The sequence below is a fragment of the Pogoniulus pusillus genome, chromosome 17, assembly GCF_015220805.1.
Source record: "Pogoniulus pusillus isolate bPogPus1 chromosome 17, bPogPus1.pri, whole genome shotgun sequence".
Lineage (NCBI taxonomy): Eukaryota > Metazoa > Chordata > Aves > Piciformes > Lybiidae > Pogoniulus > Pogoniulus pusillus.
Window position 1 is genome coordinate 955481 of NC_087280.1, and position 12146 is coordinate 967626.

The 12146-nt window shown below is 58.2% G+C and overlaps 1 protein-coding gene across 2 annotated transcripts; it reads right to left on the reverse strand.

Moving 5' to 3' along the window:
* Positions 1 to 218: 218 nt before the first annotated feature.
* AP3B2 (adaptor related protein complex 3 subunit beta 2) lies at positions 219 to 11940 on the reverse strand. 2 transcript variants are annotated; one of them, XM_064157176.1, is made up of 28 exons: positions 11799 to 11940; positions 8880 to 8955; positions 8692 to 8766; positions 8479 to 8574; positions 8229 to 8389; positions 8030 to 8096; positions 7309 to 7491; positions 7031 to 7207; positions 6734 to 6831; positions 6463 to 6517; positions 6260 to 6331; positions 6028 to 6090; positions 5684 to 5816; positions 5491 to 5600; positions 5237 to 5413; positions 4965 to 5151; positions 4753 to 4871; positions 4413 to 4524; positions 3758 to 3959; positions 3521 to 3689; positions 3358 to 3412; positions 2902 to 3008; positions 2578 to 2809; positions 2379 to 2463; positions 1650 to 1747; positions 1517 to 1540; positions 859 to 997; positions 219 to 628 (listed from the first exon to the last, which is right to left on the reverse strand). In XM_064157176.1, the coding sequence occupies exons 1-28, from the start codon at positions 11909 to 11911 to the stop codon at positions 478 to 480; spliced, it is 3336 nt and encodes a 1111-aa protein (XP_064013246.1). In that variant the 5' UTR covers positions 11912 to 11940; the 3' UTR covers positions 219 to 477. The 2 variants fall into 2 exon arrangements, with proteins under 2 accessions (XP_064013246.1, XP_064013247.1); XM_064157177.1 differs by lacking the exon at positions 1517 to 1540.
* Between the last annotated feature and the right edge of the window lie 206 nt (positions 11941 to 12146).

A 12146-nucleotide genomic window follows, 5' to 3' on the forward strand; every position in this document is an offset into this window, starting at 1 on the left:
CTGGGTGGAGGTGCTGGATTTTTTCCAGGAGCCAGCAGCCCCCCACCCCCCCCAGGGCGCTTGCATATGCCCTATTGCTTAAGGGATAGCTGGCCTCTGCTGATGGCCTCTGCTGATGTCCTCTGCTGATGTCCTAGGGAGGCTGGCAAAGCCTGGCATAGTGGTAGTTTCAGGCTGATCTGACCACTGTACACACAGAGCAGAGGAGGGGAAGGCAGTGGGTTTGAGAAGAGCTTTATTGGGACATCCTGGCCATAATAAATAGGAGTTACACTAGGTGATAGTGGTGAGGAGGTGGGGACCAGAGCTGCTGCTGCTCATCCATGCAAGATACCACCCTGCATCCCATTTGCCCTGTCCTGCTCCTTCCTCCCAGCAGTGAGGCCAGCCCAGCACAGGGAATAACCTGGCAGAAACCAGGGTAGGGAGAGTTTAGAGGAGCAATACAGGGCAGAGGTGGGTGGGAGGGCAGGGTTGTCACTGTGACAGGGCCTGGATGATGTCCTTCACCAGCATGGTGCCAATAACCATCTTCTCGCTGTTGACGGTCAGCTGGGCTGCAGTGCCCTCCCGTCGCTCCAGGGTAATGAGCACCAGGCTGCTGCTTGTCATTGTCTTGGCTGCAAACCTGCTCACCAGCAAACATGGCTTTAGAGTGAGCTATCTCTGTGTCATCCTCCCATCCCCCCAGGGTGCTCCAGTGGGGACCAGAGAGGTGTCTGCCACTCACGGCCAGCATCACATGTGGGTTCACGCAGGCTCCTTATCTAAAGGAAGCCCTGAGTGTCCCCACTGTGATTTGTGTGGGACTGGAGAGGTGACAGTTCCTGCCTGGTCCTGGTGCAGAGGTCCAGCTACCTGTACTCGTTGTCGGCACCGCAGGGCACACGGCCCACATTGGCAGCTGAAGTCACTTGCTGGACGATGGTGTGGTCATTCCAGCATTTCTCAGGCAGCATCAGCTTCTCCGTGATCTCACTCATGCCCATCAGCTTCCCTGGAGCAGGCAGCAGAGATCCCTGCCCATCTCTGGCCACGCACCCAGCTGCCCCCAAATCAAGGCCCTCCAGCCACCAGCTCCCTGCATCCCAATATCCCCCTTGACATCCCAGACAGGTTGCCCTGCTTGCTCATCTCCAGTCCAGCAGAGACAGATTCAGGAAATCTTTCTTCCACAACCTTTCCTGGGCCTGTCTCCACCTTGCTGCCCAGTGGCAGCAGCTGTGCCCTGGGGATAGGCTCTACCTGTCACCAACAGTGATGGGGCACCAAGCACAGAGCTCAGCAGTAACCCTCCTCCATAGAGCCAGGGCAAGGATTCTGCTGCTCCAGGAGCATGGAGATGTGGCGCTAGGGCGTCCCTGTTACTCACCGTATGCAGCACTGGGAGCCCTAGGGATGGGACAACTCTGCCCTGCTGTGTGGGGGCTTGGTGGATCACCCCAACCTGCAGGCTGTGGGGTGCAGAACAGGAAGGGGCTATTCTATCAGAGCTAGCCTAGTAGGGGCCACTTACCCTCACCAAGGCTCACAAGGTGCTCTAGGGCCACAGCCAGGGTGGCAGAGGGGACAAAATTGGAGGTGAGAGTTGGTGCTGAGATGGTGGGTGACTCTCTGCCACCCTATCCCCATCCCTGTCCCTCACTCACCCTGCTCCTTCTTGAATTCATTTTCGGTCATGAAGACAGGGGCTATGAGCTCACCCACGGGCGGCTGGATGGAGACGTAGAAGTGACGCGTGTGGGTGCTGGGGAGACAAGTGGATGAGGTGGCCACATGCTTAAAATGTCCCTCCACCCTGTCTCACTTTCTGTCTCTGCCCTGAGCAGGGCATGGCCAGAGAGAAACTGTGGCCTTGGGAATAGGGGAAACTTGTCAGTCTGGGCCTTGGTTGGCTGCTACCTCCTTGTTCCCTGCAGGAAGCTCCCCGCCACCCCATGCCCATTCCAATGTTCTCTTGTCCCCTGAAGGGACCCTGGTGTCTGTCCTGCTGTCCTCCACACCCAGAAGGGATCCTGCCCTACTGTTCTGAGGGGCACCCCATGTCCTCTCCTGCCATCCTCTGTCCACTGGAAGGATGTTGGTGCCTGTCTGGCTGTTGCTTCTGTCGTGGAACACCCCATGCCCTGTCCTGCTGTCCCATGGCGCTCCCCACACTGTATCCTGCTGTGCCTCGAGGCTCTTTATACCCTGTTCTGCTGTCCCCTGGAGTACCCCATGCCCTGTTTGGCTGTCACCTGTTCCCTGATACTCTATGTTCCATGGAGGGATGTTGGTCCCCATCCTACTTTCCCCATCCCCTGGAGCCCCCGTGCTCTGCCCTGCTGTCCTCATCCCTTGGGACATCCTTCCTGTCCTGCCCAGTGCTGGATGCTCACCACAGCTGGAAGTTTGCTGCCTGGGTGGAGTCACAGAAGTCGATGCCCATCACCACGCTAGCTGTGTCCCCAGGTGCCAGGCGCTCTGAAACCACAGGGCTTGACGCTGCATCCCATGTCCCTTTCACCAGCCAACCCCTGTCCTCATGTCCAGTCCCCTCCCACTACAGCACCCTGTCTGTGCCATGCTGCACTGTACCGATCTCGGGGAACTCCTGGATCCGCATGCCGGAGAGTGGCTTGGGCTCGCTGACCCGCAGGTTCTTCACCTCGGTGTCAGTGTTGTTGGAGATCTGGATCTGGACGGCCACCATGTGAGGGTCCCCCGGGAAGGGTCGGCGGCTGAAGCAGTACTCAACAGCCAGCCCCTCACCCGCCATGCGGTGCAGCAGCTCGTAAGTCTTCACTGCGCCCAGCGCTGGGCTCAACAGCTGGGAGAGACCAGGGGACAAGGGGCAGGTGCGGGCTGCCCGCCCGCTGTGAGTAGTGGGGAGCCACTGGCAAGGGTGTGGGTGACACTTACAGCAGGTGCCAGGGAGGTGTCGGTGAGCATGAGGCCCTCCAGGTCAGTCACCAGGCTGGTGGAGACCAGGCTGCTGGAGGGGACAGGCTGAGAAGGAGGGGGGGTAACTGCAGGGTAGGGGGAGGAAAGGGTTAACAGTTCTGACGAGCCACAGCCCTGTGGGAACAGCACTGTTAGCGTAGCCGTGAAGACAGCTAGGCTGGCACACTCTCATGGCAACAATCCTGTAGGCACAATCCCATGGGGACAGCCGCATAGGCACAGCCCCAACAGGTACAGCCCTGCTGTCTCAGCCATCCTTGGGAAAAAGGACTGCTCACTCCAGCAGGTCCCTTCCCAGCTCGGCAGCTCCCAAAGGACCAACAAGGCTCAGACCCGACCAGAGCAGATGCTTGTGCCTCTGTTTCCCAAGCATCACCATGATGGTAACCCTGTGCACCCCAAGGAGCCACTCACAGTCATCCAGGTCGAGCAGAGAGACCTCCTTGGGGCCGGTCTTGCTGCTGTGGGGCTGTGGGGTGGCAGAGATGGGACTAATATGAATAAGAGGTCTGGGGGCCCTCACACTGCCCCGCAGCCTGGCCCGGCCCATCCCAGCCCAACCCAGCCTAGTCCTCACCACTTTCTTCTGCTTGGCCTCTGCTTCAGAGCCTGAGTCAGAGCCTGAGGAGCTGCTCTCAGAGGCGCTGGCCTCTTCTGAGGAGGTCTCAGGATGGCCCTTTCTCCCCTGTGGTGCTGCCTTCTTTTTGCCCTTCTTTGTTGCTTCATCCTCCTCTTCCTCACTGGGACTGTGGGAAAAGCATGGTTCAGGGGGAACTGGGGTTTGACGGGAGCACTTGGCCTTCCCAGGAGGTACCTGTCCGATCTCCCTCTGGCTGTTTTCCGAGAGCCTTCCTTTTCCTTCCTCTTCGGCCTCTTGTCCTCTTCCTCCTCCTCCTTGTCCTCTGATAGGTCCCCACTGTCTTCTTCCTCCTCTTCCTCTTCCTCCTCCTCACTGCCAGAGCTGGAGCTGCTGGAGCTGCTGGAGCTGCCAGTCTCCTCGCTGACAGACTCAGGCTCTGTGGGGCACACAGCTCAGTCATTTTGCATCCTACCATGTCCCCGTTCTCCCTCTGCATCCCACAATGTCCAGCAGCCTCTTGCCACATTCCTCCATGTCCCCTCGCCATGCCCCACCATGATGAATGTCTCTACTGCAGTGTTCCCTGCTCCATATCTCACCACTACGGCATCTACCTGATGCCCCACTGTGATGGTTTCTGCCTCATACTCCATCATGGTGGCACCTGCCCCATGCCCTGCCATGATGATACTTGTCCTATGCCCTACAGTGCTGCCTCCTGCTTCATGCTCCACCTTAGCATCTCTTGCTTGATGCCCCATCATGGTGGCTTCTGCTCCATGCCTCACCTTTCTGGCACCTGCCTGATGTCCCTGCCACAGTGACCTCTGCCCAATGCCCCACCACAGTGACCCCTGATACATGCCCTGCCATGCTGCTGGATCCTTACCGCTGTCCGCTGACTCCGTGGGCCCTGACTCTCCTTCTGAGTCAGAGTAGAAAGGTTTCTCCACCTTCTCCTTCCTTTTCTCCCGGCTGGTACACTTGGTCCATTCAGGAACCTGTCAGCACAGGGTTGATGGAGCAGGGCCATCACCCAAGGGTGGGGGCCCAAACAGCAGCCCTTGCCTCCCTTCTGTCCCCATGTGGGTGTGTGGGCACCACAGAGGGGACATGGGATATTGAGCAGCACCTGGGCACTTTATGTGGCTCTTCTAAGACCTTAAAATGATGGCCTCATGTTGCACCCCCCAACCATGCACCCATGCACCCCAGGGTGCTCCACACACCTCTACATTCCTCACAGAGGGATCAGGTGCCTCATCTGGCCAGTTGGGCAGCTCCTGGTACCCCACAGCCTTGGCATTGAGCAGGTGGGACAGGGAGCCCAGTTGGAAATGGTCCCGATCTGCAGCAGGATGAGAGGTGGCAGCAGCTCAGGGACAGCCATGCAGCACTGTGGTGACAGCTGTCCCCATGCTCTGTGACCATGAGTGGGTACCTTTGAAGGAAGACTCTAAGATGGGAGCAGGTTTTTGTGCCAGGAATAGCTTCTTGGCATACTTGTTGAGGGCTCCGCTCTTCTCAGTGGGCACAATGAGCTGGCGGATGAAACGAGCCCGGTCGCGGATGTCATAGTTCTGGTCGTACTTGGCCAAGTTGAGGACATACTGGGTCAGGAGCTTGCTCTGTATCAGAAGATGTGCTCAGGGCCAGCCTCTCTCTTCCCAGTGGGGAAATAGAGGCATGGCTGGTGAGCCACATCCCTGGTACCTGCTTGGAGTTGGTTAGGTAGAGCTTAGCTGCCAGGTTGATGACCTGCAACTTGACGATGTCCTCCTCATTTGTGAAGGACTTGGCCATCTTGCGCAGCACATCGGGCGCGATCTTGGGCACGTGCTCGCAATACTCACCGATGAGCCACAAGATGCTGGCTCGCGCCATTGGTACCTGCAAAACGTCCCCCGGGCATGTGGTGTCAGCTGCCGCCCCTCCAGACCTGTGGGCTGCATAGCATCTGCACCCACCTGGATGTTGTCAGTGAGCTTGGCCATGTGCTTGATGATCTCACTGTGCTGTGCTGGCTGCATCTGCAGCAGCTTTTTGATGACCACCACAGATTCAGCCACCACCAGCTCTGCAGGCAAAGACCAGACCTCAAGCAGGGTCCTGCCCCAACAGCAAAGGAGGTCTCATTTTGTCCCCACCTCCTGCACTCACCATCCCGGTTGGAGAGAAGCTGGACCAGGCCATTGAGGCAGGTGTCCCGCACCTTCCCGATGTTGGTAGCACAGCGCCCGATGGCTTGGATGGTGGCTGCCACAAAGTCCTTGTCCATGCTGCGGATGTAGGTCTAGGCAGGCGCGGGAGGGACATACAATATGTTACCCACATGCCAGTGGTGATCACACACTGGTGCTCTTTGGAGCCCCCCAATGTTTTTGGCATGGCCTCAGCCCACTCATCCTGGTGGGACTCTCCTCTGTCCCCTCTATGGTGATGTTTTGGCACCCAGAGCCATGCCAGGGTGGCACTCCAGTGGCCTTAGTATGGCCACGGCATACCTGGAACTCCCGCAGGATGGTGGAGATGTTGGTCTCATTGGCCAGGTTGGTGAGGACCTCCAGCTGTGATAAAGATGAAAAAATGGGCAGCATTGGAGGCATGGTGCCAGGACATGGGGTCCTTGTTGTTCCCATGTCCCTAGGGCATGGAGGAGAGCTGCTCCACAGAGAACAAGCTCCTTGAAGCCCCAGAGCCACCAGTGGTGGGTTCTGCTGGGTGTTTCCAGCTCACCTTCAGGATCTTGATCTGTGTGGGGTCCGTGGAGCGGATGTAGAAGCTCTTCAGGTAGGGTTCAAACATCCCCTGCATGCAGAGCCAGTGGCGTTAGTGCCAACCCTGTCCCTGCCCTGCTGGCCCTGGCGATGCTGCTGGCTGCCCCATTCTGCTCAAGAGTCAACAGGACCAATATCTTCCACACTGAGTCCAAGACTCACCCGCCGTTTGATGGACATGGTGGCCACATTCTGTAGCACGACATACTGCACCTCGCTGTGGGAACAAAGAAGGGACCACCATCAGGAGGGTGGGGCAGGGTCAGACCCCTCAGCAAGACCCTGTGAAAATGAGGTAGAATTCACCCACCACCGGGCTGGTGCCACCATGACGTTGCCACCCCATGACTGGGCTGGGCAGGTCTTGGGGTTCCCCATGGGTCCCACCAACTGTGGTGGTGGGGTGAGAAACCACAACCCAGGTGCTACAGACCTGTGACTCCGCAGGAGCCGCACCAGTGCCTTGGCAATGACGCCGACCTCTGCCTTGGGTGCCAGGTGGAAGTACAGCTGTGCCACTGCCATCACCACCTGTGGGAATACATCTGAGAGTCACCTAATGGGCACATGGAAAAACCAAGAATGTCTGTGTCCCTCAGAGTCCCATCTGGCAGCACCAGGAAGAAACTTGACCCTCAAACACCCTGGTGGCACCTTGGCCAGTGGGGGCATCATGAGCTCAGACCACTGGTGGCCCTGTGGGATGGATGGGGCTGGGGCAGGGGCTTACCGCAGCGTTGCGGCTCTGCAGCAGGGGTTTGGTGTTACGCAGGAGCAGGCGGTGGTCGGGGTCCATGACGTAGGGTTTGCGCTTGGCCAGTGAGGCTGCTTCTGCCTTGGCATCCTTCGTGTCCTCCTCCTCAGAGCCATAGAAAGCCTTCTCGGTGTTCTCCTCCAGCAAAGACTCCTACCAGCAGGTGGGACAACTTGCACCCCCCCAGCTGCACCCTTCTTCACCCCACCTCCCTGAGGGGAACTCCTGGAGCACTCTGAGGCTCCTACACTCACGTTCTGGTTGGGGCTGAGGAACTGGGTGCGTGCATAGCGTGTCAGCATGTTGATGATGACCACCTGTCCCCACTCCTCCACATCGATGAGCAGGTTGCAGAGCTTGCGGTAGTTCTTATGGATGAGGTCAATGCGCTCTGGGCAGACCTCCTCAAATGCCATCACCACGCTGCCAGCCACCAGCTGGAGAGAAAGAGGCTGAGGTGACTCACCAGGGGGGTGGCATCTTCATTAATGCTGGCTTGGTGGGCATGGTGGCATCCCCATGAAGATGCTGGCTTGGTGTGTATGGTGGCTTCCTCATAGAGATGCAGGCTTACAGGACGTGGAGGGATGCCCATGAGGGTATTGGTGAGATGGGGACAGCAGCATGCCCAGAAGGATGCCAGGTCTGTAGGGACAGCTGTGTCCCTGTGAGAAGGCCTATTTGGTGAGGACAGCTGCATCCCTGTGAGGATGCTGGATCAGTGGGGATTATGGAATTCCTATAAGGATACTGGCTTGATGGGGACAGTGACATCCCCATAAAGATGTTGGCTCTGGGGACAGCTGCATCCCTGTGCAGATGTTGGATCAATGGGGACAACAGCATCTCCATGAGGTTGCCCGTTCTGTATGGATGACTGCATTCTCATGAGGACACCAGTTTGGTGTGGACATGCCACCAGGGCAGTGAGGATGGTGATGACTCCAGATTTAATGGCAGGGGGATGCCACTCACTGTGGTCTTGTCTGCCAGCAGTTTCTCAATCACTTCAATGAGCTGGTCCTTCTGGTCTGAGTCCAGGCTGTGAGGGCAGAGCAGGGCAGGTGTAGCTGAAGCAAACTCCTCCCACCCCTGCCTGTTTTTGCCTGCACCAAGCAGCTGAGATCCCAGCCCTAGACCCTCTTTGGTACCCCCAAAATGTAGCAACCGTTACCTGTAGAGCTTAGGGATAGCATGGGCGGCCGTCTTGCGCACGTACGGAGACATGTCCGAGGCGGCCTCCTTGATGGCCAGCATCATGATGGGCACGATGATGGGCACACGGATGCTGGAGAGGACGCGCAGAGCACTGGCACGGATCAGCTGGTTGGGGTCCTGTGGGGACATGTGGTGGGGTGGCTGCAGCGCAATTGTGGGGAGCTCTCTGGCCGCCCAGACTTGGAGAGGATCCCAAACCAGCCCACCTTGAGTCCTCGCTGGAAGGTGGAGATGGAGAGCAGGGCCAGATCCTGCTGCTCCTCTGCGTAGCGCACCAGGTAGACATACACCAGCTTCTTCACCTGTTGGGTGAAGGTGTTGGGGCCACCTCAGAGCTCCTCTGTAACCCATCCTGTCTCCAAAACTCTCCTTCAGGGAAGGTGTCAGACTTTGGGGACACCCACCCTAACCTTCCTCACCTCGATGTTCTTGCAGGCAACATTTTTCACCACAGCTGGGAAGAGATCGGAGGCGTTTTTACCCCTGGCAATCATCTGAGGAGTAAGGAACAGCCAGTGTGACACTAGTTAGCTGGCACAGCATGGCATAGCACAGCACAGCACAACTTGGCACTGCCAGTGGACTACCCAGTGACGACAACACCCACCGCCACAATCCTCTTCATGGCCTCCAGCTTGAGCGAATCCTTGTTGCTATCAAGCATCTCCTTAAGGTCATCATGCCTATGCCAGAGGTAAAACCCATCACATTTCTAGCAATTTTTAGCCTTTTCTACCTATTTTTAACCATTTTTAGTCCTTGTTTTGGTACCCAGGCCACCATCAGGCTGGCAACAGATACTTTGCCATGCAATATTTATGGGGACGGGAGTTCAGTTACAGCCAGGTGAAAAAGGAGATGGAGGCACCAGAGTGGCACTGGCACCCAGCTCTGTCCTCATGCCGGGTGCTGGGACAACGACCCCCTCCCATTTTGGCTGTGGTTGTGACCCTAGGATGTTCCCAGATCACTTCACAGGGAGCAGGTGCTCATCACTGGTCAGCTTGGTGGGATGTTCCTTGTTCCCTCATGGGCACAGAGTCACGGATGTGCCAGTGCACTGAGATGCAGAGCCCCTCCTCAGTCCCTTCCCTGGGCTGAAAAAATGCCACCAGCTGATTGTCACCACTGTCCACATTTCTAAGGCACATCTGTCCCCACCAAACCAGGGGACCTGCAAGTACTGCAGCAGCTGGAGGTAGTGCCCTTGGGACTAAGCATAGTCAGAGCCACTGTTGCTGAAGGCTCACAGGGGCTCATTGGGGGAGTCTTACCGTGGTGGTGGCTCGGTGCCAGTGGCCACCTCAGGCTTGGGATTGGCAAGTGGCCGCAGCTCATCGGCTCGCAGGGCGCTGTAGCACGCAGGTTGTCCAGCCTCGGTGGCCAGCACCGGGCTCGTCACCTCCTCAGCCGTGTCACCACCCACTGGTGATTTTGATCGTCCAGCTGGCCCTGCCGGTAGCTGCCGCAACAGCTTCTGGACCGGCGGCAGGGACAGCATGGCTTTGGCCAGGGGTGGTGGCCTTGGGGACAGTGGCAGGGTTGTGGCCCTGCTTCTCCTTCAAGCACCGCCAGCTGAAACCTGATGCTGGGGTTAGGGTTGGGTTGCAGCCAGGATCATGATACCCTTCTTAGTAGGTGAGGCCACTCCTGGGGTGCTGCCACTCATCCTGCAGCTAAGGCTTGGATACTTTGCAAAGAGCATTTTCCCCAGGTGGTTTGAGTGGCTTAGTCCTGGCCAGGGACCCCTTGTCATGATGAGACACCCACCTGGGTTCTGGGGTCACACCTAGGCTACATATGTGTCTTTTCTGATGGGTGGGGTGGCAGGACATGACATGTATGTGTGTCCCACCTGGGTGATGGGGTGTTCCACTTGGGTGATGGGCTGGCACATAAGGGTAACTTTTCTTGCCCCATGTGTCCTGCAGAGCTTGTGGGGACAGTGGCAGATCTGGTATGGCCACAAGGAGACAGGCCTCAGAGAAGGGCAGCAGGAGGTCAGGGATGGGGTAGCATGGCTGGAGTCAGGGACTCTGATGGCAGATCACTGGGAGGATCTGGCCAGATTGGGGGACAACCAGGGTGGTCAGGGCAGAAGGACACTGCCAGACTGGGAGACAGTGCTATTTGAGCAAAGTAGGGTGACACTGATGGCAGTTCAGGGCTCAAGGGACACTGATGGGCAAGGGGGACACAGCCAGGGGGCCAGAGATAGGAGGACTCAGCAAACTGGAGGACAGTGCCAGGAACTCATGCAATGGGGACACACTGTACAATGGGGACATTGCCAGTGGGCCATGCATGAGGGACACTGGCAGAGTGGAGGATGCTGCTGGGGAGGGTCAGGGAGAGGGAATACTGCCTGCAGGGGCAAGGGTAATGGGACACATCCTGCCACAGGAATACTGCCAGCAGGAGAGGACTGGAGCACTGTGCCAGACGGGGGAACACTGTCAGAGAGGCAGGGATGGGGTGGACATTGCTGGACTGGGGACATTGCCAGCATGTTGGGATGGGGGACACATCCAGAGGGAGGGGACACTGCCAAACTGGAGGTCATTGCCAAGGGCTCAGAGAGGGTGGGAACTGGTGAAACTGGGGGACAGTGCCAGGGGTTCATGGAACCAGGGACACACTGCGAGATGGAGGCACTACCAGCAGGTCACAACTGAGTGTCATTGACAGACTCTGGGGGACACTGTCAGAGAGACAGGGTTGGGGGACAGTGGTAGAGTGGGGGGCACAGGGAATCAGGGCTGAGGGGACATGCCAGACTGAGGGACACTGCTGAGGCCAAGGTGGGGGACATTGCCAGCCAGGGGAACACAGCTGTGGCATTAGGAGGTGTCCAGGGATGGAGACAATGCCTGAATATGTGACAATGTCAGCGAGTCAGGGATGGGGGGACACTGCCAGCAGGTCAGGGGGCACATCCAGAGTGGGGGATACTGCCAGGGATGCTGCCAGGGATGGGGAGACAAAGCCACTCCTATGTTTCTGCAGCTCCAGGACATCCTCCCCACTTTACTCTGTGTCCTTGTGCCCACCCCACAGCAGCCTGCCCTACACAGGGGTGACATTTCCCAGCACCCTCCCATGTAGTGGGGACCTTAGTGGGAGGATGCTGTCACCCAGGGACCCGTGCAGATGCCAGCAAAGCTCAGTCTGGGTACACCGTCCCCAGACTGTCCCCACCCCCCCAGGGGTGGGGGTGGGTGCAGTGGGTATCCCTTCACCTCGCTGTGTCCAAATGCTCGTGATTTTCCCCCAAAACCTTCCCTGGCCCTTAGAACCTGCAGTGGTGGTGGCATGAGCATGTCCCTTGTCTCCATTTTCAGCCTCGTCTTCATTCCCATCCTCCGCTTCATCTCATTCTCATTGCCGTCTTCATCCCATCCCTTCCCCTCCCGAGCACCGTGCCCAGCCCCCAGTCAGGTACCGCGTCCTCAGCAGCAGCCACCCGGGCGGCCTCGGTCCTTTGTCCCCTGTGTCCGCCCCCCCACCCCCAGCCCATTGTCCCCACCTCTTGTAGTCGGAGGAGAAGATGCCCCCGCTGGCGGGGTCGTGGCCGTACTCGGGCTCCCCGAGGCTGGAGGACCCCCCCTTCTCCTCCCCGTAGGCCGGGCTGGCGGCCATGGCGGCGGGAGGATGCGGGATGCTGGGACTGATGTCAGCGTCGTGCGGGGGGGGTGGACGGCGACGACACACAACGGCACCGCCCTAAAGTGCCCCACGCTCCTCAGACTCGGGGGAGGGGAGGAGGCTTCAGGGAGACATCAGGATCCAAAAGAGGTCCCCAGCCCTGCATACACACATCCAGGTTGGGGTGCCAGTGGTTTAAATAGGGGTGTGTATTGGGGATGGTAGTGGT

What these genes read in the sequence shown, in the direction of transcription:
- AP3B2 (XM_064157176.1), bottom strand. Translation starts at nt 11,911, where the DNA reads ATGGCCGCCAGCCCGGCCTACGGGGAGGAGAAGGGGGGGTCCTCCAGC. An exon ending in CCTTCCAGCGAGGACTCAAG is followed by an intron (nt 8,390 to 8,478) that starts GTGGGCTGGTTT and finishes ATGTCCCCACAG; the next exon opens with GACCCCAACCAGCTGATCCG. An exon ending in GCCAGAGGGAGATCGGACAG is followed by an intron (nt 3,690 to 3,757) that starts GTACCTCCTGGG and finishes CTTTTCCCACAG; the next exon opens with TCCCAGTGAGGAAGAGGAGG.